This window comes from Myotis yumanensis, unplaced genomic scaffold (assembly GCF_028538775.1).
Source record: "Myotis yumanensis isolate MYYU_CA2020_CCGP unplaced genomic scaffold, mMyoYum1.0.hap1 SCAF_17, whole genome shotgun sequence".
NCBI lineage: Eukaryota > Metazoa > Chordata > Mammalia > Chiroptera > Vespertilionidae > Myotis > Myotis yumanensis.
In genome coordinates this window covers 36,229,978-36,257,944 of record NW_027223768.1, presented here as the reverse complement: position 1 = coordinate 36,257,944, position 27,967 = coordinate 36,229,978, and the positions used below count along the sequence as shown (strand labels likewise).

The following is a 27,967-nucleotide window of genomic DNA, read 5'->3' as shown; positions in this document are numbered from 1 at the left end:
ACACGACTCATTCTCACTTGTCAGTCTCATGTCCCCTCCCTCCTACTGAAATGAAACGTCAGTGCTACAGGGAGAAGTGGTTCACTTTAACCACGGCCCTCCAGAGAACAGCATGCCTGTTTCCCCAGCGAGCCTCAGCCTCATCTTTCTCCTCTGCCAGCTCACAGGTGAGTCCAGCAGATGCTCCTCTTGTCCTGACTGCCTTTCCCATTAGGACAGCGGTTCTCAACCTGTGGGTCTCGAACAATGAAAATACATCCTGCAGAGCAGATATTTACATGACGATTCATAACAGTAGCAAAATTACAGTTATGAAGTAGCAACGAAAATAATTTTATGGTTGGGGGTCACCACAACATGAGGAACTGTATTAAAGGGTTGCGGCATCAGGAAGGGTGAGAACCGCTGCATTAGGAGGTGTAGCTCCAGGTCCTGGGTCCACTCTGGGGCTCTGTCTCAGCTCAGGAGGCTCTGCTCCCTTATCTCATATTGCCTTTTACATCCTGTGGTCTCTGAATCAAGAAGCAGAAAGAGACTGAAGAGAGAGGAGAAGGACCACGAGGACTAGCTCCCCTTCTGAGTGAAGGAAGGGCTAGAAGAAGTGGTGTTGGGTATCAGGAGGACCTGTGTTCTAATCACAACTTCTGCCACAGATTACCAGTAGATGAAGAATGTCATCTTCCCTGGACCTTAGCCCTCCCTCCCTTTGAGGACATTTCTAAAACCAAAATAATATTGTACAGGTGTATGTTTATTTTTTCATAAATATGTATTTAGCCCTGGCCTGTGTGGCCCAGTGGTTAGAGTGTTGGTCTGCAAAGGGTCACAGGTTCGATTCCCAGTCAAGGGCACACAGTTGGGTTACAGATTCGATCCCTGATCCCTGGCCCTGCTTGGGGCTCATGGGGTTGGTAACCAATTAATGTGTCTCTCTTGCATGGATCTTTCTTTCTTTCTTTCTTTCTTTCTTTCTTTCTTTCTTTCTTTTTCTCTCTCTCTCTCTCCCTCTCTCTCTCCCTCCTTCCCTCCCACTCTCTCTAAAAATCAATGGAAAAGATATTCTTAGGTGAGAATTATATTATATATATATATAAGATATTTCCTTTAAATATATTTATAAGATACTTATATATTGTATATTTAGAAATATATTTTTAAATGATTATGTAAAACAGTTATATTGGTGAAGGGAAACATTTTAATTTTATCTTTTTTTTTTATTGATGAGAGTATTACAGATCTCCTGCCCCGCCTATTGCTCCCCTCCACCCAGTTCCCGCTCCACCCCAGGCCTTCACCACCCTATTTTCTGTGTCCATTGGTAATACATATAAACATATAAGATCTTTGGTTGACCTCTTCCTGCCCCCCACTCCCCTTCCCTCTGAGATATGTCAGTCTGTTCCACGTGTCCATACTTCTGGTTCTATTTTATTCATTAGTGTATTTTGTTCATTGGATTTCTTGTTTGTTTATTTTGATTTTTAAATACAATTGTTGATAGATTTGTATGTACTGCCATATTATTGTTCATATTTTTTATCTTTTTCTTCTTCTTCCTCTCTTAAAGAATACCCTTCAATATTTCATGTAGTGCTGGTTTTGTGGTGATCAACTCCTTTAGCTTTTTCTTGTCCATAAATTTTAATTCTCTTTATCTGAATTTCAATTCTAAATGATAGTTGTGCTGGGTAAAGTAATCTTGGTTGTAGGTTCTTGCTTTTCATCACTTTGAATATTTCTTGGCACTCCTTTCTGGCCTGCAAAGTTTCTGTTGAGAAATCAGCTGACAGTCATATGGGCACTCCCTGTAGGTAACTAACTGCTTTTCTCCTGCTGCTTTTAAGATTCTCTCTTTGTCTTTATCCCTTGACATTTTAATTGTGATGTAACTTGGCATGGGCCTCTTTGAGTTCATCTTGTTTGTGACTCTCTGTGCTTCCTGGACTTGTAAGTCTATTTCTTTCACCAGAGAGGGGACGTTTTCTGTCATTATTTCTTCAAATAGGTTTTCATTATGTTGTGCTCGCTCGTCTCCTTCTGGAACCCCATAATGCGAATATTGGTGTGCTTGAAGTTGTCCCAAAGGCTCCTTACACTATCTTCATATTTTTGGATTCTTTTTTCTTTTCTGATTGGGTGTCTTCTGCTTCTTCATATTTCACATAGTTGAATTGATTCTCGGACTCCTCTACTCTACTGTTAAGTTCCCGTAAATTTTTCTTTATTTCAGTTAGTATTTGCTTAATGTCTGACTGGTCCTTTTTTATGTCTTTGAAATTCTCACAGATTTTTGAAATTCTCACTCAGTCCCTTGAAGCTGTCATTAAGTCCATTGAAGCTTGCATTAAGATCCTTGAGCAACCTTCTAGCCATTGTTTTGAACTCTGTATCTAGTAGTTTGCTTGCTTTCATTTCTTTCAATTGTGACATGTTTCCTTGAGCTGCTTCCCTGTGTTTGTTTCTCTATATTAGGTAGATCTGATATGTCTCCTAGACTTGGAAAAGTGCCCTTGTGTAGTAGGTGTCCTGTAGAGCCAGTGGCTCAGCCTCCCCAGTCACCTGAGCTGGGCACTCTAGGTGTGCCCCTGTGTGGGCTGTGTGCACAGTCTTGTTGTGGTTGAGCCTTGATTGCCATTGGCATCACTGGAAGGAATTGGCCTTCAGGCCAACTGGCTGTGAGGATCAGCTTCATCTACAACGGAAAAGCTGCTATGCAGGAGACACCCTATGGAGCAGGACTTTAGTGGGGCTTTGGTGCTTACTGAGTCTGCCCCTTGAATGTGTTGCTTGTGGATGTGTAGAGTTGTAATCTGGTACGGTCTGAAGCTGTCTACCAAGTTCACTGGCTCTGGGGCCTCCAGGGAGGTGCAAAGTCAGCCACTGCCTGAGGTCATCCAGTGGGAGCTACAGAGAGATCTGCAGATGGCTGCTATTTGTATTGGGCTAGAAAGTGTCCAGGTGAGGCCCAACTGTGAAATAAGGCAGGTTGGTGCTAGGTCTTAGGCCTATTATTGAAAGGTTTGGGGCACATTGACTCCAGCTGCTACTTGTTTAGAGATTTTTAGAAAAGTCTGAAGTCTGAGCCAGCACAGGCCATTCATATGAAAAAGTAGCTGCAAACAGCTTGGGTGGGGTTGCAAATTGGATGAGGCGGAGTCTCAGAGAATCACCAGGGTGGAGCGAACTGTGTGGACCATGCTGATGAAGCCTCGGATAGGGCCACCAGTCAGCTTTGCAATGGAGGAGGTCCCAGCACAGGAACAATGACCCCTATAAGCACTCCTGTCTGGAAGAAAGCTGCGCCCAAAACTCCCACCCGGCTAGACAGTTCAGTTCCTCTCCGTATGTCACTGGATCTCCCCAAAGCCACTACCTGGTGCTGGAGCTCAGAGGAAGTGGAACCATGTAAGTTTGTTGGGCCCTTGAAGAGGAACACCTGACACTTCAGCAGCCTTCATGTCAATCAGCCACAGTTCCCGCTGGTTTTTATAGCCAGAAGTTACAGGAACTTATTTTCCCAGCTCTGGACTCTGGGCTAGGGGTCTGGTGTGGGGCTAGGATCCCTTGCTTCTCTAGGTAGGCCTTGGAGATATCCCTCTCAATTAAAGAAATGACACAGGGGGGTGTCAGACCAGCCCATTCCCGGCCTCTGCCCCCTACCAGACTCAATGAGCTTTCTTCTTTACTCCTCTAGTTGTAGGATTTGCATTCAGCCAGATTTCAGGCAGTTCTGAATGTTGGTTGTTCTATATTTTAATTGTAATTTTGATGTAGTTGTGGGAGGCAGCATTTACCTAGGCCACCATCTTTGTTCTCTAATTTTATCTCTTAAACCAAATAATTTTGTTTGTTTTGTTAATCCTCATCCGAGGATATTCCATTGTCTTTATTTTATTTTTATTTTTTTACTTTTTTTTTAGAGAGAGAGTGGGAGGGAGGAGTATGGAGAGAGAGAGAGAGAGAGAGAGAGAGATCTATTGGTTGCTTCTCACACTTGTGAACCGGGTAGGTGCCCTTAGCTGGGAATCAAACCCCTAACCTTTCCGTGCACAGGCCCATGCTTTAACCACTGAGCTACACCAGCCAGGACTTAACCCAAGCAATCTAATCATTCCCTATGTAGAAAACAAACTGATATTGGCCCTAGCCAGTTTGGCTTATGGATAGAGAATCAGACTGTGGACCAAAGTGTCCCAGGTTCAATTCCAGTCAAGGGCACATACCTTGATTGCAGGGCTGCAGGCTTTTCCCTGGCCTGGGCCTGCTGGGGTCCAATCCCAGCGGGTCCAGGGGTCCCCAAAGGTGTGGACGGAGTCGGCGAAGAAGGAATGACAGGAAGACAGCCTTCAGTTGATCAGCAGCCTAGTCAGGACCTCTAGCCAGGATCTCCAGCCAAAGTTCTGGTCGGAGCTCTGGTTAGGAACTGATGAGGTTCTGATGTTTATTGTCTTGTTACATCCATATTTATACCAGCCGATTTTAATCCTGTCAATTTCTATTACAAAGGTTAGGGCGTTTCTTATCTCCATTCCAGGGAGTAAAGATTATGTAGCTTAACTACCCGCCTGGCACTTAATTAAGGGGTTGTATCCCCTCCCTAACCTCAGGGAAAGATCCCCACCTGGGGAAACAACCTTTCTCAGAGAGGTGACCTTGGTTAAAACACATGGCGCTAAAGAGAGCAAACATATTAAGAACAATATGCTATATATGCCAGGTCCCTTGAAACATATGCTGTGCAGATGTTTCTTTCCTGTAGCAACTGTGTCAAGCAGCAAGGATGGACCGGCTCCCGGCATGGGCCCTGGCCAGGGCTTGTGCAGGAGGCAACCAGTCGATGTGTTTCTCTCACATTGATGTTTCTCTTTGTCTTTCCTTCTCTCTTCCACTCTCCCTAAAAGTAATAATAATAATAATGGAAAAATATCCTAGGGTCAAGATTAACCAAAAAGAAAAAGGAAGAAAAAGAAAACTAACTCATATTGTAGGTACTTTTTGTTTAAGGCCATGAAGGACTGGAAACTTCCTCCACCTGACACAGTACTCTAGTCTGAACATTTTACTATCCTCGGGGATCTCAGAACAGATCAGGAGCTCCATAAGTTAGGAGTATACCTCCGGTCATCAGACTCCTGGGGGACCTCCAGCAGATGTCTCTCTGAAGATCTGACAGAACTGATTTGTTTACTTGAGCCCCAAGCCTGCGTGAAGTGACCTGCCCAAGACCACACCCAGTCTTTCTTCCCCACCACGTGGCCTCACCAACTGTTCAGGCTGAGCGGATCCTCGCCCTCCTTGAGTTCATTAGAAGTTTATATGTTTAGGAAGCCCCTGGTTCTAAGCAGTTAATCCTAAAATGGGTTCTCACCTTATAAACTTTCCCCCCTGAACAGAAATGGTGATTAAAGTGAGACTTAGAGAAGGGGAAGTGGGCGAGGACATGGCAGGGACTTACCTAAAACCTGAACTGTGGGCACACTTGGGGGAATAGGTTAAGAGGTGGAGCTGATAACCCAAGTACAGGAAAGTGGCAAAGGGAGGGAGCTCTTTCTACTATGGAGGGCATCTTAAAGCGGACTCCTCTGATACCAAAAATATCAGTGTCTTGGCTAAAGCAGAGGCAAAGTGTCTCCTGCCCAGCTCCCTTCACCTCTGAAGGCAGGAATATTAGTGAATATTCCCTGCATGGTGTGAAGTAATCAGCGACTGGTCTATAGGCATCAGGTTCTAGACCAACCTTCTGAAAAGCTTACCTTGCCAAGAAGTGATGCCAAAATTGAAATCTGTGTTTTTTGTTCAGTTTTAGCCATCCTTATGAAAATGAGACAAAAAAGAGAAGTTTTCAGGTCTGTTTCTTATAAACACCCCGCCCCTCCCCCCCACGCCCCTTCACCTGCTTCCCACCATGTTTTAGACTGCTCTGTACTTCCCAAAACCATATGCACACTTCCTCCTCCCCCAAATCCTGGCCAATAAATAAAGGTTGTTCTTTTTCTCCTATGAAAGTTGAGACGACCGAAACTCAAAGTGGTCAGCGGTGAGGCGGTAGTGGATAGAACGCAGACTCCGAGACAGAGGAATTAACTAACTTCTCCCACTTCTCTCATTTTCAAGTGTGGGGACTTGGGAACGTCACTTAGCATCTTGGAGCCCCAGTGTCCTCAACTATAACGTGGAGCTTCACCTCTATCTCATGGAATTGCTTTGAGGATGAAGAAAGATAATGCCCTTTAAACTAGTGTTGTTATTATGAAGGAACCAGAAGGAAACCCAGCTCTCCTGACTTCCAGTTAACCCAGAGCTCTAAAGTGTTCCCAGTACTCCACGTGCCTAGCAGGAGAAGCCAGCTCCGCCCCTCCTGGGTGATCTGGAACCAAGTGCCTGTAGACTTTGGCTAATTCACAGCAAAAGGCTATGGCCAATAACCACCCCGAGGAACACCTCCTTCTGAAGAATTTAAAGTAAAAGATAAATGACTGGTGGGTTTTTACTGGGTGGGTGTGAGAAAGAGCTGGAGACTTCCTCGGGGAAGGGCTTTGAGCTGGGCTTTATGGGTCTTGAATACGGTTAGAGAAGCCGAGAGAAAGACTCAGCACAAACAAAAGCGTGTGAGGTGGAAGGTAAATGGGATCCGGTGAGGACAGGGGACTGGCTGCTTGTCTGATGGCAGTAGGTGGGTGGCAGTCTGGGGTTCCTATCTTCCCACAGCATCGTATGGTCATCCTGGCCTTAGAGCAAAAATCCTGGGCTTCTCTCAGATATAATCAACCCAGGTTATGTGGGAGCCCTGAATTAATTACCATGCCTGAGGAAGGCTGCCACCAAGCTGGGAGCCTGCCATTCTTACCCAACCGCCTGGATGCCACACAACGAAGAAGGGGTGAAATGGATGCAAATGAGGGAAGTTACGCCATTCACTGCACTGACACTGGCGTGATGGTCAGATGAGTGTCATGAGGCCAAATCTTCTCAGGTCTTGTAGCCACTCATGCTCTAGAATCAGCTGATCCCACAGTCATGTCTAGTCCCCCAATTGTATTTTTCCCCCAAGCACTGGCTACTCTCCTTTTTATAACACGTACTTAATTATTAGATGACAATCTTCCAACCCCATGGCTGGCTTGCCCCCCAGTTCTATCCTCAGCTCCTAAACAGTGCCTGGCATAAATACAGAACCATAAAAAGTCTTGTTAAAGAAAGGAATGACTGAATGAGAAAAGCATGACCTACCTAGACATGGTAAACTCTGTAGGGTCACACTGGCAGGCGGAGAAGCCATCACAGAAAGGAAAAATGCAGTCCATTTTGGGACAGTTGAGAAGTCTTTTATTTCTACATCACTTTTTATAGTAAATTGGAAAGAGAAAACAAAACTTGCTGGGACTTACCCCCTTATTCTCTAAATTCACGTTTAGGGACTGGCATGGAGCTACTTTCTTCTTTCATGACCCCTCTTCCCTCCCTGAAGTTGCAATTAAGATAGAACAATAGACTCTATCTAGACTCATGTTGGCAATTTGTACTGTCATCCTCCAGTTTCATTTGAACTATAAATGTGGAGACATCCTATCTAATAATAGACAAACATGGTAATTAACCATACCTCCGACATGCTTCCCATTGGCTAATCAGGGCGATATGCAAATTAACTGCCAATCAAGATGGCGGCCAGCAGCCAGGCAGCTGAAGAGAACAGGAGGCTTGCTTGCTCCAGTGAAGGAGGAAGCCAAGGTTCCCTGCCTGCCGCTGCCGGCCTCTGAGCTGCAATCTAAGCAACTATGTTGCAATTATAGAAGCTAAACAAACTCCAGAAACCTGCTTTCAGCCAGCCGGGCTTCAGCCAGCAGGACCGCAACAGTGTTTCAATTATAGAAGCCAAACAAACCCAGATCCCTGCTTTCGGCAGCCGAGGCCTCAGAGCTGGAGCCAAGCCTCAGAGCTAAAGCCGGCTCTCAGCTCCAGTGACAGCCATAGAAGGCAAATAAATCCCAGAATAAAAAAAAAAAAAGAAAAAAAGGAGAGGTTGGGAGCTTCAGTCACCTGCCAGCCTGAAAACAGCCCTAGCCCCTCACCCAGACTGGCCAGGCACCCCAGTGGGAACCCGCACCCTGAAGGGGGTGTGACCAGCTGCAAACCGTCATCCAGGCTGGCCAGGCACCCCAGTGGGGACCCCCACCCTGAAGCAACAAGATGGCGGCTAATTTGCTTACTGAAGGTGGGTGGCAGTGGGCAAGGCTGTCTGCGGTCCGGGACCAGATCTGTGACCCTGCCGGGCGGGGGGCAGCGCAGGAGGCTGTCTGCTGTCCCAGGACCCAGATCTGTGACCCTGCCAGGTGGGGGGCAGCTCTTGAGGCTGTCCTCGGTCTGGGACCCGGATCCGTGACCTGGCGGGCGGAGGGCAGTGCTTGAGGCTGTCCACGGGACCAAGACACGGATCCGTGACCTGGCAGGCGGGGGGCACTGCAGGAGGCTGTCTGCTGTCCCAGGACCCAGATCTGTGACCCTTCCCGGTGGGGCGGCAGCTTGCACAGGGGCGGATTGGCCGGGGTTGGGCAGGGCAGGATGCCTGGCTTCCGCCCAGCCCCAGTCACTCTGGGCAGGTGAGCAGTGCAGAGAGCCTCTGGACAGGGGAGGCAGGCCGGCGGAGAGCGGCCTGTACTCCCCACATGGCAGTGGTGACAGCTGTGAGCACGCCAAGTGGAGCCTGCAGGCTGAGCTGAAGTAGCGCATGCAGGCCATCAGCGCCCAGGAGTGGCTGCGCAAGATCCGCCTCCTGGCCCAGAAAGTGCAGGATCGCAGGGACAGCCACCGTGGCGGGCCAGACTGACGTCCTCCTGGCCACACCACTGGGGTTTGCGGATCTGCAAAGCCAGAGGCCTCCAGTGTGCACATACCCCCTGGCATGCGAACATCCCACAGCACACTGTCACCCTCCCACACCTGCAACAGTTGCAAACCAAGGCATGCACAAGTTCCCCCCGCCTCTCCACCGCACTTCCATCAACCCGGCATGCCTAACACCCCCACAGGATGTGCACACATCCCCTCTGATGCGCCCACGTCCTTTGGAGAGTGTCTGGGTGTTCTGGGTGCTGAGGGTGGGCGCCTGTGAAATGACAGTGAGAGGGTGGAGTGGTGATGCCCTGTTCTCATGGAGGCCAGTGCAGCTACAAGATCACCTCTGGGGAGTTAATGCAGGTGCTGAGGCAGGAGCAGGTGCAGATAGACACACCTGGTGGGCACGGGCGGCCCTTGCTGAGGTGCCTTCGGTCAGCGTTCAAGATCAAGAACCCAGAGGCAGAGAGGAGTTCCATTCTCTCAGTGAAACAGTGGGATAGTTGGGGCGACTGTAGAGGAGGAATGTGCACTTTGGGTGCCAGCACCCATGAGTGAAGGCTGCCCTGACTGAGCCTCGCTTGCTTGGGGCCTAGCGCACTCCTGCCGGGCAGTGGGTGACAGGACGTGCTTTTCTGAATTAATGAGAGAAAACGTTGATTCTCCTGCTGCCCACGAAGGTGGAAAGTGAAGTGGGGAGACATGTGGGGAGTGAGTGAGTTTTCCTGTCTGGGGGTTCCAAATCTGCTGTTGGTTTCTTTCACCACTGACTAGAGATATACAGGGTGTCCCCCCAAAATGTATACACACTTTGAATGCCTACTAATTCCAATGGTTTTAAGCATAAGAAAGAAACAACAATGGAGCTGTTATCTGTTAAAAGTGTAGGCACAAACAGATAGTTGGACATTCCCCGAGGGGTCTCAGATTGGAGAGGGTGAAGGCCAGAGTGAGCGCCCCCCCCCCCCACCAGTGCATGAATTTCGTGCAACGGGCTACTAGTCTAAATATATACAAAAAGCCAGTGTCCGTGACGACCAGGACGACCAAATGACCAGTCACAATGAGGTACATTGAGGACCTCTCGGTCCCTCCCCCATGGCCCACAGGCTCCGATTGCAGGAAGGCAGGTGGCAGATGGGCAGGGCAGCAAGCACTGTGAGCAGTGGCGAGTGGGTGGGCTGGGGTGGCGGGCTGGTGGGTGGGGCTGTGAACAGCAGTGGGCTACAGTGTACAATTTTGCATGCTGGGTCTCTAGTTTTCTTATATCACCACATAATTTATATCTTTTGACATTTACCCTCAGAATGTAGCACCTCTCCATGTGTGAAGTGAAAAAGGTAGTTGTTTAGAGCTTCAATGTGTGCTAAAGCACGAAAGCCCATACTTTCAGTTTTGTCACCTCCCTGATTATATCTCCCTAAAACCTCAGGTCAAGAAAAAATAACTCCTAGTTGCCCTAAATGCAAGAATTACACCTACTTGAGAGCAAGTGATGCCCAACCTTTATTTGACTGTAAAATATTAATTCCTTCGTCCCAATTGTTGAAGTGAAAGAATAAATGCATTAACTGATCCATCAATAATTAAAAATAAAATTGATTTCATCTGTAACATTTACTGGGACTACTTTGGTACCCTTGAGATGATCAGAGAGCAACTGAAAAACCATCCTACCTTAGAATTAAGGAGGCAGGGAGGGCAACTGTTTGAAAATCAGATTCCTTAACAGGATGATTTAATAAAGGCCCGAGGGACTCAAAGAATATATCCACTGACCAATAAATTATAGGGAGAATAATGTGTGTGTTTTGTGCATGTGTGAGTGTTTTCTGCTTTTTGAAAATACTCAGCATTGCATTTATTTATTTATTTTTAACTTATCTTTATTATTGAAAGTATTACAGGTGACCCCTTTTCCCCCTATTGACACCCTCCACCCACACCCACAGCACCCCGCCCCCCCTCCGCCAGGGGAGAATAATGTTAGAAAACAGGAATCACCTCCTAAAAGGCATTTACCCAGGGAGAGGAACCAGTTCTTTTGAAAATAAATTTAGCAAAAATGTTGGTCAAGATCCAAGACCTATAATCAAGGGACAAGGTCAACATTTGGTAGCATCAGATTCTCTCTCTCCCCTCATCCCCCATGGATTTTTAGAGAGAATGGATAGGAGAGAGGGAGGGGGAGAGAGAGAAACATCAATGTGAGACAAACATATCAATCAGTTGCCTCCCACACATGGCTCGACCTGGGCTGGGATTCTGCAACCCAGGTATGTGCCCTTGATCAGGAATCGAACCCGAGACCCCCTTAGTCTGAAGGCAGGGCTCTAACTATTGAGCTCAACCAGCCAGGGGGGCATCAGGTCCTCTTACTCTCAAGTACTGGGAGAGCAGCTTATGCTTAAGGGAAGGTCACCAAAAGACATAAGAGGGAAATCGGGATGCTCAATTGCACTCTACCATAAGAGAGAAAGGTAACTGGTTCTCGGATTTCTAAGCTATCACTATCACGAGGCACTCATAGCTTACCTCCCACTGTTCTGATCTGTGCTTGAAAACCTCTGCCCGGTGTCAGGAAGGCTCTCCTTCCTCACCTGCATCTAGTTTGGCTCTCCCAGGAGCAGTGGTCAGGGACTTGGACTGTAACCTCCCAGTTCTCCTCCTCCAGGAGCGTGTCAGGGGTGGAGCGGGGTCTTGTGTCTGCCTCGGAGCTTTGTCTCCAGCCAGAGGCCTCTGGGAGTCAGGAGGTTCACTGGAGCCACTCCTTTCAGGAAGAGTTCTGACCTCAATGCCTTCCTATGAATAAGGTTCCAAAAGGTTTCCCAGGGGCCGGGCGAGTTGGACGGAGCGACTTTCTTGGGACCTTTCTAGAGCCCAAAGGGGCTGAGTCATTGGTGGGAAGAGCAGGGACTCACGTTTATTTTATGGTTCTCTGTGTCTGCAGGGCCCGCAGCCTCTGGAGCCCAGCAGGAGCTGGTGGGTGCCGTCGGTGGGTCTGTGACTTTCCCTCTGACACACTCAGTAGACCGGATTGACAGCATTATGTGGATCTTTAAAAGTACTACTCTTATCACCATACAGCCAACAACAACAAACAAACCAGACACTGTCATAGTGACTAAAAATCATGACAAGGGAAGGTTAGACTTCTCGCACGGGAACTACTCCCTGAAGCTCAGCAAACTGAGTAAGAATGACTCAGGTGCCTACTCTGTCCAAATACACAGCTCGTCCCTCCAGGAGCCCTTCACCCAGGAGTATGGGCTGCGTGTCTATGGTGAGTACAGTGACTGCCCTGGTAAAGTGGTAAACTCCCTGATATTGGGGATGTGTAAGCAAAGGCAGGATAAACACTTGGCAAGAATGTGGAAGATGGAACTCCTGCCATGGCTGAAGTGATGCAGCTGACCCCTGAGGTCCCCTTCTACTCAGAGATTCTGTAAGAGGCAGTGTGTGCAATAGGTGGGTGAAATGGGAAGTGCAATCACACAGGTCAAATGCTGGCTTCTCTGTTTACTGGTTGCATGATCTTAGCCAAGTTACTTAATCTTTCTGACACTTAGTTTCCGTAATTGTAATGGGGCAGAAAGTGATGCCTGTTGTAGAAAGATTATCAGGTATAAACATCAATCACACCTCTTTCTCTACAGATACCAATCAATTGAGAAATAGATACAAAAATTGAAAGAAAGATAAAAATAGCTTTATTTTGCCTTGTCTAGGTGGCTCAGCTGGTTAGGCATCTTCGCTCACACTGAAAGATTGTAGGTTTGATTCCCAGTGAAGACTCATACCTAGATTGGGAGCTCGATCCCCTGTGGGAGCAAGTACTTGAGGCAACCAATTGATGTTTCTATACCTATATCTATCTATATATCAATATCTATATCTATATCTATATCTATCTATATATCTCTCTTTTTCTTCCCTTCCTCTCTAAAAATCAATAAAAACATATCCTTGGGAGAGGATTATAAAAAATAATTTTTAAAAAAGGTTTATTTCTTTTTTTCTTTTAAAAGCAATCTAGGAGAAATATTTTTTCCCAAGTCTAGACCTTGGAGCCCATTCAAGAAAGATAGATTTACAAAACAATTATTCAACCAGCTAGCTACAATAATAGCTGCCTCACTCACTGAGATGCAATATCACAGACACCAGGAGATGGCCCTTCAGGTTTGCTTGTAGGAGGTAGGCCAGTGGTCTGCAAACCACGGCTCGCGAGCCACATGCGGCTCTTTGGCCCCTTGAGTGTGGCTCTTCCACATAATACCACGTGCGGGTGCGCACGTACAGTGCGATTGAAACTTCGTGGCCCATAAGCAGAAGTTGGTTTTCGGCCTGGGTGAGTCTATTTGAAGAAGTGGCGTTAGAAGAAGTGGGGGTACGTTTGCTAAGGTCGACTCCTCAGATTGAGGATGTTTTTAGCAAAGGCCAGCTTAGGAGTACCCTAATTAAGTTTATCACAATGTACCTACCTGTATAGTTTAAGTTTAAAAAATTTGGCTCTCAAAAGAAATTTCAGTCGTTGTACTGTTGATATTTGACTCTGTTAACTAATGAGTTTGCCGACCACTGAGCTAGGGGAAGGGGGGAAGGGCAAACCACATTTAGTAGCAATCTTCACAGTTCAACCACAAGTACATAAATGCAGATGATAGAAGTCAGACTCTCACCATCTCAGCAACGAACCTATTTGCTCATCCTGTGAGGGAGAGGAGTGGGCACCGAGTAGGGAGTGGCCCCAGAAGTGTTGTTCATCCAGAAGAGCTCAGGGAAAGTCTCTTCAAGGAAGCCTAAGGACAAAGAAATGGAGAGCCTCTAAAAGAGATAAAATTAGCTAACACCTAAAATACATTGAACACAATGCTTGCCATATGGCTGGGCTTAGTAACTGGCAGCTGCATTCTTGTGGACTTGTTATTATTTACTAGAGGCTGGTGCATGAAATTCATGCACGGGGGGGGGGGAGGATCCCTCAGCCCGGCCTGCACCCTCTTGCAATCCAGGACACCTTGCGGGATGTCCAACTGCCAGTTTGACATCCAAACTGGCAGTTGGACATCCCTCTCACAATCTGGGACCACTGTTTCCTAACTGCTGGTGTGCCTGCCTGCCTGACTGCCCCTAACCACTCTGCCTGCCTGCCTGATCTCCCCTAACTACTCACCTGCCTGCCTGATTGCTCCTAACTGCTTGCCTGCCTGCCTGATTGCCCCTCACTGCTCACTTGACTGCCTGATCACTCTTAACCCCTCTGCCTGCTGCCTGATTGCCCCTAACCCCTCTGCCTACCTGCCTCAACATCCCTAACCACTCATCTGCCTGCCTCATCACTCCTAGCCACTTGCCTGCCTGCCTGATCACCCCTAACCACTTGCCTGCCTGCCTGATCACCTCTAACCACTTGACTGCCTGTCTGATTGGCCCTAACCCCTCTGCCTGCCTACCTGCCTGATTGTCCCTAACCACTCACCTGCCTGTCTGATCACCCCTAACCACTCTGCATGCCTTCCTGATCACCCCTAACTGCTCGCCTGCCTGATCATCCCTAACTGCCTCTGCCTCGGCCCCCACCACCATGGCTTCCTCCAGAAGGACATACGGAATGACATCTGGAAGATTGTTTGGCTGTCCAGTCTAATTAGCATATTATGCTTTTATTATTATAGATCTTACTATTGTAGTTGTTGCTGTATAGCTGTGGACAAGCAGACCTGGATAGTTCTCTTTTCCAGATAAGAATGAGAATTCTGCTCTAAATTGCCACTTCTGCTCCACTCTGCAGCACCTCAAAGAGGTTCAGGTCCAGGGCTTATAGAATAATTTAGAAAAAGAGTGCTATAGGCATAGTTGCCACCCTTGGTTGTCCATTTCTCTTTTATAGAGCACCTATCAAAGCCCAAAATCACCTTGGGTCTGAAGAGCAATAAAAATGGCACCTGTGTGACCAACCTGACATGCTTCCTGGAACGGGGAGGAGAGGATGTGACTTACAGCTGGAAGACCCTAGGGAAGACCTCCAATGAGGCCCATAATGGTTCTGTCCTCCCCATAACCTGGACGCTGAGGGAAAAGGACATGACCTTCATCTGCATGGCCAGGAATCCCATTAGCAGCAACTCTTCAAATCCCATCTTTGCCCAGAAGCTCTGTGAAGGTGACTGTCTCTCCCCTTTCTCTAGAAGCCTACAGTCGGAGGCTATGCCTTCTTTAGCTCCTGGTCCCCATGGGGATGGGCCCTGTGTAAAAACTGGAGGCCCCTGGGAAGTCACCAGACTGGGAGAAAAGTAGCAGTTGCTCTAAAAGTTGGGTCATTTTCCTTAGCTAACTCTGCTTCCTTCCCTGTGTCTCCACCCATTCTCTCTTTAAAGATATTGCTGGTGACCTAGATTCCACCATGGGCCTGTGGATTTCCTTGCTGCTCATTGTCCTTATACTGGTGTTAATTATTTTGACTATGTGGAAACGAATAAGAAAAGGTAGAGCATGTACCATTTTTGTCTTCACCCTCATTCATGCACTTTCTCCCTCATTAATTCAACAAACTGGTGGTAGGCCTAAGGATACAGAAATGAAGAGGCCCTACTCTCTGCCTCAAGGAGAACACCATCAGCCTGCATCCCTTAGTTCTGGCTTCTCTCCTAAGGCCAAGGTCCTTCCAGTTCTCTCCCCAGTGCCTACCCCCTTCAGAGCCTGGGAAGTAATGAGGGTAACCACAAAATCCTGGGATTTCCCTGGGGTTAGCACTTAAAGTCCCATTCCCTGGGGAAAAAACAACAACAAACCTTTAGTTACAGGGAAACCAGTATAGTTGGTCACTCTAAGTAGGTTGTCAGATGGGGTGGTGAGCCAATGGGGGTGGTGAGTGGAAGGAGGGGCCAGCTCTGATTCTCTTCCAACTTGGTTGTAGAGTCCACTGAAGAGAAGAGAATGGACACTCATCCGGAAATTCCTAACTGCTCCCCCCCTTCTGTAGAGACCGCAGAGTATGATACAATCTCTAACCCAAATGTGAGTCCATTCCTATATTTTGGGGGGCCTTATCCTCCTCTCTGAGGCCCTTCTTGTTTTACTTGAGATTTTCCCATGGATTTGAACAACATGGGAGATGAGGATATACAATCCTTGAAACCCAATGCACCGTGTCTCCCCTGAGTCTTTGTGGATTCTTTCTTATGCAGAAGCTGGTGCCCTCTGGGCCACCTGGTTCTGATCCAACCAGTAATGCTCACACTGTGATCTATGGAATTACCCCTTCTCTCCACAGTTCACAACAGCTACTCAACAGGCCTGGTTCCTTTTGCATAGAACAACAGGTAGAGTAGTGTGGTTTTGACAGGATGTTTGAGTTGTGATGCCACTAGACTGGACATAGAGATGCCTTTTTCTCAAGAAGCCATCAGAAAAGGACTCAGAAGGCCCATGATGGCTCTGGGCCACACTCAAGGCTTCCCAAGCGTGGGTCACCAAACTCCAGTCAATGAACACAAGGTTAATCCAAAGGAAACACGTTGAAAAGAAAAGTATAAATATAAAATTTTTCAAAAGCTAAATAAATAGAGGCAATCTGGAGAAGTGAACTAGAGAACTTCAAAAGTCCTCCCCCCACCCCCTCCTCCTGCCCCCGCCCCTACCGCCCCAGGAACAATCACTGTCGTCCAGGCTGGACTAGCTCCTTCGCGGTCATAGAGGGCTTTCCCACACAGGCCCGTTCAATGAAATGAGCACTTTAGAGCCTCCGGATGCCAGTGTGACTCCAGCCTCCTACTCTCACCTACAACTTTTCCAAGAGGAGACCTTACATGCCCTCTTCGAAGTTGTTAGTGTCCCGATAGCTCTTTGCTCCTGTAGGGAGACTGCTCTGTGCTCCACTCAGCCTGGCTTCTGTCAAAATTCATTACTTTATGGTTCATTCTCCCTGCTGGAGACACAGTCCCAGGAGACCACAGGACTGGATGTCCTGGGTGTTCAGGAATAAACTTCATTGATCCAGGATACTTTTCACCAGCCCAGAAGGCACTTTTGTTATTGCTGTTATTGTTTTGTTTTATTCTGTCCCATCAGTCATCTTTGCTGACTGGTTCCAAAGGCTGTTTTGACTGATGACAAGGTTTATTTGCCACAATTAGCAATATGATTTCAAATTATCCTTTAATCACCTTGGAGGCTCATAGCTCATGAGACTTATATCTTACATATATATATTTAAAATATATATATTTTTATTGATTTCAGAGAGGAAGGAAGAAGGAGAAAGAGAGATAGAAACATCAATGATGAGAGAGAATCACTGATCGGCTGCCTCCTGCACGCCCCCTACTGGGAATCAAGCCCGCAACCCGGGCATGTGCCCTTGACCAGAATCGAACCCAGGACCCTTTAGTCCACAGGCCGATGCTCTATCCACTGAGCCAAACTGGCTAGTGCTAGATCTTACATATTTTAAGTTCACTTAAACACAACACAGTTTTTAAATAATCTGATTATTTTGTAAACAAGTTATTAATAATTACAATTGCAGACATCAACAAGAGCACTTCCCACTACCCATTCCTGTTCCAGAACCCTCTGTCCCTCTCGCTTTCTCCTCCCTTCTCTGCTTTCTTTCCTTTGGATTGTCGGCATCTCTTTGGCCTTGTTTATGTGACCCAGAAGATGGATGATGATTTCTTCTTCTTCTGTTTTTTTTTTAATAGAAAACTATTGCAGAGGAAAACTCAGTACATCCTCTTTATTGCACCGTGCAAATACCCCAAAAGGTAAGAAGCATTAGAGCTGAGTTTCATCTTAGTTGTTCTATCACTTCTGCTAGTTCAAGCTTAGCTTAAAATTTCTTGGGCCCCAGGGATTTCATGTTTCCTGGTATGGCATTAGAAGTTCCCCAGGATGTCCCCATTCCCTTTGCTTACAATTACATAGAATATAGAGACTAGAAGAGAATTGTGTTTAGGAATCAAATGGGGGTAATGTGGAACAAACAGAGTAGGAGAGAGCTGCTAGGGAAGAATGGTAACAAAATCAGCAGGACACTGACTGGGACACGGATAAGGTAGGAAAGGCTGTGGGGAGGCTGTGCCTGGGAGGAGACTCCGCTTGCTTCTGAGCCACCAGTTAACTGGAAGCAGGAGAAGTTTGCTTTGCTTTTCTGTATTCTACCTATGATGCATCTGGTTTGCACACCCCCCTGAGTCTAACTACGAAGGCAGTAAGCTTTAAAGTTCATTCCTTCACAGATCACACTTGGCAGAAGCAGTGATGCCTTCTGTCCCCCCTTCAGACCAGATCAGAATAGATGAGAATGGGGAAAGCAGTTTACTTAGTAAAAGGAAAGGTTGGTTCTGGTGGATTCTTGGAGGAAAAGCTCAGCTCCTTAAGCATTCAACACGATAAATGTGGGTTAACCTCCAGGCACGGTTTCTCTAAGGTCGGAGTGATCACACGGTGGAGCAGGCGCAGTTGGGAGGCTTGGGTTAACCTTGGCAGTAAAGAGTGTCCGTGAGGGGTATGGAGGCCTGCCCACCTTCAGCGCTCTACATTCTTGTGTTTGCTTGGCAGATGGAGAAACCCCACTCACTGCCCACATCGCCAGACACACCAAAGCTATTTATCTACGAGAAAGTCATCTAAACACACTGCACTCCCTCCTGTGTCATCCCACTGACATGACCAGAAAAACTGAGGAAGAACAAAGAACACAGTTCCTTCCTGGAAAACTATCCTTTCTTTTTTTTTTTTTTTAAATTAAATCTTTATTGTTCAGATTATTACATTTGTTCCTCTTTTTTCCCCCCATAACTCTCCTCCTTCCAGCTCCCACCCCACCCTCCACCCTCACTCCCCACCCACTGTGTTCATCCATAGGTGCATGATTTTTGTCCAGTCACTTCCCGCATCTCCCACACCCCTTTTCCCCCCAAGAATAGTCATTCTATTCCCTTTCTATGTCCCTGATTCTATTATAATCACCAGTTCATTCTGTACATCAGGTTATTTATTCACTTGATTCTTAGATTCATTTGTTGATAGATGCATGTTTGTTGTTCATAATTTGTATCTTTACCTTTTTCTTCTTCTTCCTCTTCTTAAAGGATACCTTTCAGCATTTCATATAATACTGGTTTGGCGGTGATGAACTCCTTTAGCTTTTCCTTATCTGTGAAGCTCTTTATCTGACCTTCAATTCTGAATGATAGCTTTGCTGGATAAAGTAATCTTGGTTGTAGGTTCTTGGTATTCAGCACTTTGAATATTTCTTGCCATTCCCTTGTGGCCTGCAAAGTTTCTGTTGAGAAATCAGCTGACAGTCGTATGGGTATTCCCTTGTAGGTAATTGAGCCTCTTTCTCTTGCTGCTTTTAAGATTTTCTCTTTGTCTTTTGCTCTTGGCATTTTAATGATGATGTGTCTTGGTGTGGTCCTCTTTGGATTCCTTTTGTTTGGGGTTCTCTGCGCTTCTTGGACCTGTAAGTCCATTTCTTTCTCCAGGTGGGGGAACTTTTCTGCCATTATTTCTTGAAATAGGTTTTCAATATCTTGCTGTCTCTCATCTTCTGGCACTCCAATAATTCTGATATTAGACCGCTTAAAGCTGTCCCAGAGGCTCCTTACACTATCTTCACACTTTCGGATTCTTTTTTCATTTTGCTTTTCCAATTGGGTGTTTTTTGTCGAATCTTTGGTTTGATTATTGTGCTCCTCTGGTCTGCTATTGGGTATAATATTCTTTATTTCAGTCCGTGTATGCTTAATTTCTAGTTTCTTTATCGTAGCATCGAGGGTCTCATTAGTTTTCGTGAGGCTCTGCACAAATTTATGGCAAGCCCTCAAAATTGCGATTCTTAGCTCCATATCCTCCATTTCTGTCATGTTTTTTTGTCTCCGCATCTTTTATGCTTTCTTGGTGCACCCCTTTGTGGTCTCTGTGCACAGTCTTGTTCTAGCCAAGCCTTAATTGTTGTAGTTAACACTAGAGGGATTTGACCACCAGGCCGACTGGCTATAGGAATCAGCTGTATGGAAAACGTCTGCCTTCTGGGGAGGCGCTAATCCAGCCTTTGCCTGAGGCGATAGGCAAATGGCTGTGCGCAGGGTTTGGGCGGGGCGGGCTCAACAGGGCGGGCGGAGGGAGCAGTTATGGCCGCGCTCAGTCCCATTCCCAGAGGCTCTGCTTCTCAGAACCCCGGCAGCCGCTGCAAACCTCGGAGAGAAAGCTGCCCTCAGGTTCCAACTGATGCCGGATAATCCCGCTTCTCCCGTTTGAGTCTGGGTCCCTAGAGACTCGCCCGGATCCGGAGCCCAGAGTCTGAGACTCACTCCCGACAGAAAACGACAACCGCGCCCTCAGCCACCAGCCCGCTTTGTGCGCGCACCTCGGTACCTTTGTATTTTCCACACTGCGCCGCCTCTGAGCCTCGATTTGCTGTTCTCTTTCCTTCTAGTTGTAGAGTCTCTCTTCAGCCAGCCTTCCTGTGGTTCTGGGTGATGTCCGTTCCGTCTTTTAGTTGTATTTTTGAAATGGTTGTTTGCGGCAGCGGTCTCCGGTGTTTACCTACGCCGCCATCTTGGTCTCCGAACACTATCCTTTCAATGCTATTGTAATTAGCTAATCCTATCTAATAAAGTGGGAATATGCTAATTGACCCTCACGCCATTCCAAAGATGGTGGTGCCCACAGCCAATAAGGAGGGAATATGCTAATTGACTGTCCCACCCTCAAAGATGGTGGCACCCACAGCCAATAAGGAGGGAATATGCTAATTGACTACCACACCCTCCAAGATGGCAGCATGCACAGCCACAAGATGGCCAGCAGGGTAAGGCAGCTGTAGGTGATCAGGCCAGCAAGGGAGGGCAGTTAGGGGCAACCAGGCCAGCAGGGGTGGTCAGTTGGGGATGACCAGGCCTGCAGGGGACAGCAGTTGGGGGCAATTGGGCCGGCAGGGGAGCAGTTAGGCATCGATCAGGCTGGCAGGGGAGTGGTTAGGGGCATGTAACTTGGGATATTTATTCCCCTGAATAAAGACGTTAGTTCTCTTGGATGCTCTTGACTCCTGACTTGTGGGGCTCTCTCGCTCCTGCTTCCTGCATTTGCCATTGCCATGTGGACGCCACACACAATGGACTGATGGACTGTCACTAGCCTGATGCTGAGCGGGACCCGGCTACAACATGGAACGGAAACCCTGGGCCCCAGTTCTGATTTAGCTTCACTGAAACCCCAGCTACACTTCCTCCAGGAAGGGAATGGGACCTTAGAAGCCCAGGGATGGAATTCCACACAAATAAAAGTCACTCATCCTACCATGCAACTCTTAGAAAATTCTTTTTCTTGAGATATCATAAGGACCCCACCCCCAGCACCAGGTGGGGAAGAGGACACCCCAATTTCCTCGATAACACTTTATGCTCCTTCAGATTTATGAGTGCCGAATTCTACCCCCTGCTGAGAGGTCTCCTCAAACCCAGAGATGTAATTACGTCTTCCTGGATATGTGACTGTGAACTTATCAGCCAAACCCAAGCAAGGAGCTTAGAAGTGTCTCTGCTGAAATACAAGTGCAGTGTCACACAAAGGAATGATGGCTTCATCCCAGGGCTTGGAAGTCAGGAATAGTCCCAGGGTCTGGTTGTCAAGAGGCAAACATGTACGAACAGCAGACTTTCTCAGCAGAGGCAGACATAGCAGCCGGAAACAGATTCATTAACTAACTCCTTAACTGTGTGCCTGGCACTGTGCTGAGCTTACCCTGGTTTTGGCCAGTCATGCCCTCTGCTCTGGTGAAATTGGCCCCTCATGAACTATTTCTGTGGCAGTCCCAGGAGGCCTGGCCACAGATTCCCAACACACAGGACGTCAGCCACAGATCCACAGGACGTGGGGGTCAAAGTGCAGAGAAGGACAGAGAAGCCAGGTGGAAGACTAGGTTTAGCTGGACGGAAACTCAGAAGTGTGGCTGGAGGAGGTGGAGAAAAGGGAGCCCTCGTGCACTGCTGGTGGGAATGCAGACTGGTGCAGCCACTGTGGAGAGCAGTGCCAAGTTCCTCAAAAAGTTAAAAATGGAACTGCCTTTGGAGCCAGTGATCCCTCTTCTGGGAATATAGCGTTTCACAAAACACTGATGCGAAAAATTATGGACCAAAAGGGGCCACGGGCTAAACTTGACAAGCTCTGGGGAGGCCTCAGAAACCGAAAGTAAGCTCATAGGATGGTCTAAAATTAAAACTTCTGAACCGAAAGTTTATGGCAGGTGGTCTTGTCCTACACTAGAATCTTCCCTGACAAAGGTCAATCTTCACCTTAACTAAGACTGTCGTCTTTTCGCATCTAGAACAACATACCTGGTAAACATGCCTTTGCAGAAAACAAAGTAATTTCCCTTTGTCCGGACCCCTCAAAGCACAGGCACCGCAGAGCAGAGCCAGAGATCACCAGTGGATTTCACGTAGCCCACTGCGGCTTTCTCTTTTGATAGTGATGTATATGTAAAGCAGGGTGCTGAGCTGCCGTTTTCTGGAGCATTTCCTCAGTCTGTTGAGGTTTTGCTTTCCAGCAATCATTGTCAGCTTAGCTCAAATCAACTCATAAAAATTCTCTACAGTTTTGAATATTCTTATGCTGACAGAATATATGCACTCCTATTTAAAACAGCCAAGATCTGAAAACAGCCCAAGTGCCCATTAGTAGATGAGTTGGTACATTTACATAATGGAATACTACTGCCTCCCCCTGCTGGCGAGCCTGAGGACCACACCAGGGGGAGGATCCCAGAGGCCTGGGGAACACCTCTACATTGGATCCTCTGGAGCAGTGGTTCCTCCATCTTGTCTTTTTATGTACATTACATAAAAAGTAGATGATTGGTACATTTACATAATGGAATACTACTCCCCCATAAAAAAGGGAGATCTTACCTTTTGCAACAGCAGGGATGGGCCTGGATTATTATGCCAAGGGAAATAGGCCAGTCAGAGAAAGAGAAAGACCGTATGATCTCATTTATCAGTGGAATCTAAGAAACAAAATAAACGGATGCACAAAACACAAATAGAGGCATTGATGCCTGGAATAGACTGACGTATCTCCTCCCATGCCTGTCACCCTGGGGTCTGAAAAGAGACTCTTCCTGCCCACCTTTCAGATGCTCCTAGTACTTTTGCAGGAGAGGACCCCTGCCCTGGCCCCTCACTGGCCTGCCAGGCCTGATTCTCATCCTGGTGCTGGTGGTTGGAGCCCAAGAGAGCCAGGACTCATCAGGGAACTGTTACAGATGAGTCCTGACAGCCCCACTGTGCATCCGGCAGGAGATGGCTCCTCACACACATCGCTTGCAGACTCTTCTATGGAAATACTCCCAAAGGCAGACTCTTAACCAGGTAACCCCTGACCCTTACGTTTAGAGTATAACCCAAAGCAAGTAAAACATTTCTTTCAGTCTCTTCTTTCCTCTTTTAAAATTTGAACTCACGCTCGGCCAGCATGGCTCAGTGTTTGAGCATCGACCTATGAACTGGGAGGTCAGGGTTTGATTCCTGGTCAGGGCACATGCCCGGGTTTCGGGCTCGATCCCCAGTGTGGGGTGTGTGCAGGAGGCAGCCAATCAATGATTCTCTCTCATCATTGATGTTCCTAACTCTCTTCCTCTCCTTTCCTCTCTGGAATAAATAAAAATATTTATTTAAAAAATAAAATAAAATTCAAAGTTCCCATGTTGGTAGTTTAGTCAAAATACATATCCCTAAAATTTCTAGTAGTATTACTACTCCAGTAAGACATACTATGCTACCTTGAGCTCCACTTGTCCTTGGCCCAATATTTAAACCACTTGGAGTATTATTTCCTCTCAGTCCTGCACAACCCCATGCCATACAAACCACTATCCCCCTGGCAGATTCGAAAACAGGCTCAGAGAGGTTGTGCAGATTGCCCAAGGCAACACAGAGAGTCACGGGTTGAACTGGGATTCAGATCCTGGTCCATCTGGCTCCATATCCTTGTCCTATAATCGTCATTTTTCAGGAAGTAGGGGTTTCCCTTTAGGAGGTATTTACCCACTGCCCAGTGTTGGCACTTGTTGCTAAGGGATCTTGCTGACACGGGAATTAGCAAGGAGGGGCACCATGAAGGAAGCCCTCTCCTAGCTTTGGGGGCCGAGGGCCACTGACTCCAGCAGGTACCACCAAATCAGCCTCGCAAGCTGCCTAGAGGCTGGAGAGGTGCTGTGACTAGCACAGGACAGGCGGGTGGGCGCGGGACTTCCCCACACATTCCTTCTCCTATTGTCCTGGCCTGGGGGGCAGAGGGGTGGAGAGACCTCCCTGGCCAGCACCTCTGGGAAGAAACAGCTCCTTTGTGAGCTGCAGTCAGTCACCAGGACTCATTTCAGCGTGAAGCCCAGGGGTGTCCAGAAGAACTGAGGCTGATGTAGTCAGGGTCTGAGGAAAGCCGGACACAGACACTGTTTCAACCGCATGCTCTTCAGGAGAGAGGAAGAGCCCCCCCCCCCCCGCCCCCCCCCCACCGAGAAGGACAGGCAGGCGCCCCCTGTAATCCTGAAGATGCTGAGCACAGAGGGAAGCGTGACACAGGAGGTTCCTTGTAAGGAAGCCACGATCTAGGCCAGGGCACCTGCTCCCTGACAGAGCCCCCAGCGTGGCCGCAGCTCCAGGAGTTCCCCAACCTTCACCCTTGGGGCCACTTACCCTCCAGCTGTACGCTCAGCGCTGCTCCCTGCTTGGGGCAGCCATGTGACTCCTTGGTAAAGTCATCTGGCTTGTCTCCCCCATGAGTGGGAATCCCCCGAGGGAGAGGCATTGCAGGCCCCTTCTCATGGACCCCGGTTCCAGCACCAGGACCCCCTACCCACGAGGCATGTACTGGTAGACACCTTGCCCCACGGCGTCTCTCTGGCTGCAGATCTGTTGAACGTGGACAATTCATTTAGCCCAGGTGCTCATGGCGTGGCCGGCATACAGAGATGGGGAACACGGTAAGGAGCGGGCCTTGGCCGGTGGGAGGGGTGCTCCTGGTGACAGTCAGAGGGCACACCCGCCTCTTCCCTGGTTCTGCAGTGAAGGAGGCTCCAACTTCCTGGGGGAATCTGGGGGAGTCACAAACTTACTGAGCCTCATCTTTCCTTCCACGCCGCAGGGAGGAGAATCCTTCCTCTGGGAGACAGAAATCTCTTTCACTCCCTCTGGTTCCCTGGGAGAAAGGGCAGGGAGGGAGACAGGCAGTGTTACTGCTCATCTCCATCTCTCCAGAGGATCCCCTGCAGAGGTGTTCCCCTAGCCTCTGGGATCCTCTCTCGGGTGTAGTCCTCAGGCTCGCCAGCAGGGGGAGGCAGGCCTCCCTCTTGTCTTCCAGCTGCCGGGCCTGGGAGCAGGGCTGGCAGTGGAGGAAGTCCGGCCTCAACAGGTGTTGCTTCATGCAAGGTGTGTTCCTTGCAGCTTGGAAAATATACCCCGTCCCCGGGAGCCTAAAATAGCCGGTTGGGATTATTTAAAGCCAGTCACCATTTCTCACACCTGACTTCCTGGCGGGGAACATCCATGTCTTCCTGTGAAGACATCCTATCTAATAATAGACAAACATGGTAATTAACCATGAGGGGCAGGGGTGCAAGTCCTTGAGGCCAAAGGACCGGTAAATGCCTGTGTTTGTCTCTGGGCTTTGACCTCAATGGTGGGAGGGCTTCTCCTGCAGCAGCCAGGCCTGTCCTGTGCTTGAACGGGTGCTGCTGGGGCTGGGGAGGTTCCACAACCACTCACCTGTGTTTAGCCCAGGAAGGAGTTGCTCTGTAGACCCTGCCATGGGGAGGATCCGTCTGGGTGGCCTCCCGAGATGGCCCCTGGAGTCAGCCCTGCCCTGTCCCCTGCAGCGACCCCTCCCTGTGCTCCTGTCCTCCAGGTCAGAGGGGTCCGGGGCAGAGGGAGTCTCGCTCACTTCTCTGGCTAGAGGAAAGGGGCCAATGGTTGCAAAACAGCCTTTAGGTTCTTAGACAAGAAGGCGAAACAAGAGCTCAGCGAGCTCACTGTCTTACCCAGAGGCAAGTAATTGCTCATCGGATCAGCCAGCCTGGGCTCTGTGGCCTGCTGAGCCCCAAGAATGGATCCTGCCCAGCTGGGGGTCAGTCTGATGGGGGCAGGTAGGAAAGCATGGCTTCTACCCCAGTCGCTGGTCTGGGGTGGGGGTGGGGGGATGCTGACCTCCCATGGGGAACCACAACAGAGATGCTATTCCAACTAAGATAGTTCAGGCTGGTGGAGAGGGGCCTGCAGCCAGACTGGCAGAGGATGAACTCAAACAAGTGGGGAGCCCTTCCTCCTGTCTGGTTGGTGGCTTTCCTCTTGCTTCCTGACCGCCCAGGGCCCCCCTTTTAAACACTTACTGAAGGGCCACCATGTGACCATCCTTCCCAACTCGGGGGTACAGACAAGGAACTTGGGAGTGACATGCCCTGGAAAAGCATCCTGCCTGGGGACACGTGTCCAGAGGGCTGAATACAGGGGCCTGCCTTCCAGAGACTGAAGGAAGCAGATGACAGGGCTTCCTGCCCTGAAGTGACTCAGGACCCGTGGGCCAGGCAGGCACGCACAGTGGCAGCAATAGTGGCTGAGCTCATTGAGGAAAAGACCACAGAGCACTTTAACTTACAGTGATTTCACATTCCTTTATTCTGTGCCATAAATTAGACCATGAAGCTCAGAGAAGTTAAGTAACTTACCCCCAGGACACACAGCAAGGATCTCGGATTCTGCAGCCCAAGGCCTCACTGGGTCTTTAGGCAGCCCATGCCCCTCACCGCCCCAACTCCCGCAGGCAGAACCTTGGTGACAATAATAGCCTGTCTTTGCTCAGCGGGTCAGGGACTTGTTTATGTTGTTATTCCTCAGGTCACCAGAGTTGGTGACATCTGGAGGCCTGGCTCACAGGAACCAAACACCCCGAGGGCAGATGGGCAAACAGAATGCCAACCTATGTGTTTGGAGGGACTGTGACTTGTCACCAAAGCTGACTTGTCACTTGGGGTTCTGCTGGAGCCATCCCTGCTCACCAAGGCGGCCCCCAGAGAAGGGAGCGAGCCCAGCCGGGAGGACACACATCAGAGTGGACAGGAGGTGGTGACCCGCCAGAAAGCCTCAGGGAAAGGCATTCTGGGCTGACAGTGTCCCTGGCAGAGTCCTCACTCCTCAGCCTCTTCATCAGCCACGTGAGCTAATCACAGAACAACCCAGAAGCGCTGGGAGGAGCGTAAGACGCCATGCGCCCAGGACAACGTGCAATCTCTGGGAGCCCTTGCATCTGGGGCAGTGGCAGCTCCCTGTCCCTGGCGATGGGTATTTACAACAGCTGCCTCTGGAAACAGAGCTTCCTGGCCAGGCTGCGCTGGATCCGCCACGGATTCTTGCCATTCCTCTGAGCCCTTCTCTTACACAGCGTCTCTCCTGAGAGCCAGATGCGCAAATAAGTCACTGGCTGCCTCTTTACTTGGTGACGTTCTTCTCCGGAGGGTGTGCACCCCTCAACTTCACGGAGACCCTCTGTTCTTCAGGATTGGAAGACACTGCACCTCACTCTCCTCACCCACACACCCTCCCTCAGGCTTCCAGTCCGGGACCTGGATGCTCGCCTGTCTCCACACTTCCCGGGTGTGACATCAGCCACGCGACTTCCCCTCTTAGGACCCTAGTTTCCACACCTGTCACTTGGGGCACGGCCACCCCTAGGTGGTTGGGAGGATGAGACTTGAAATGTGTAAGACGTCTGCCACCTCGCCCAGCACGCGGGGGGGACTCGGTAAATTGTAACTTTGCTATCGTGAGAGTGAGGCGGGCTTCACAACCTTCAGTTTAAAGATCTTGTGTCTGTAACTGTGGTGTGATTGGAGCATACCAATGACAAGACTTTTCTTACTATATTTTTATTGATTTCAGAGAGGAAGGGAGAGGGAGCAGGAAAGAGACACATCAATGAGAGAGAATCACTGATCAGCTGCCTCCTGCACTCCCCACACGGGATCGAGCCCGCAATCCGGGCATGTATCCTGACTGGGAATCGAGCCGTGACCTCCTAGTTCGTGGGTCAACACTCCACCACTGAGCCACACCGGCTGGGCTTGTTA

At 48.7% G+C, this 27,967-nt stretch overlaps 1 protein-coding gene across 3 annotated transcripts; it reads left to right on the top strand.

Annotated features, from left to right (window-relative positions):
- The first annotated feature begins 67 nt into the window (after positions 1-67).
- Positions 68-18,611, top strand: SLAMF7 (SLAM family member 7). 3 transcript variants are annotated; one of them, XM_070395912.1, is made up of 7 exons: positions 68-167; positions 11,789-12,121; positions 14,732-15,004; positions 15,219-15,326; positions 15,758-15,858; positions 17,544-17,606; positions 18,403-18,611. In XM_070395912.1, the coding sequence occupies exons 1-7, from the start codon at positions 113-115 to the stop codon at positions 18,472-18,474; spliced, it is 1,005 nt and encodes a 334-aa protein (XP_070252013.1). In that variant the 5' UTR covers positions 68-112; the 3' UTR covers positions 18,475-18,611. The 3 variants fall into 3 exon arrangements, with proteins under 3 accessions (XP_070252013.1, XP_070252014.1, XP_070252012.1); XM_070395913.1 differs by lacking the exon at positions 15,219-15,326; XM_070395911.1 differs by lacking the exon at positions 15,758-15,858.
- The last annotated feature ends 9,356 nt before the right edge of the window (positions 18,612-27,967 follow it).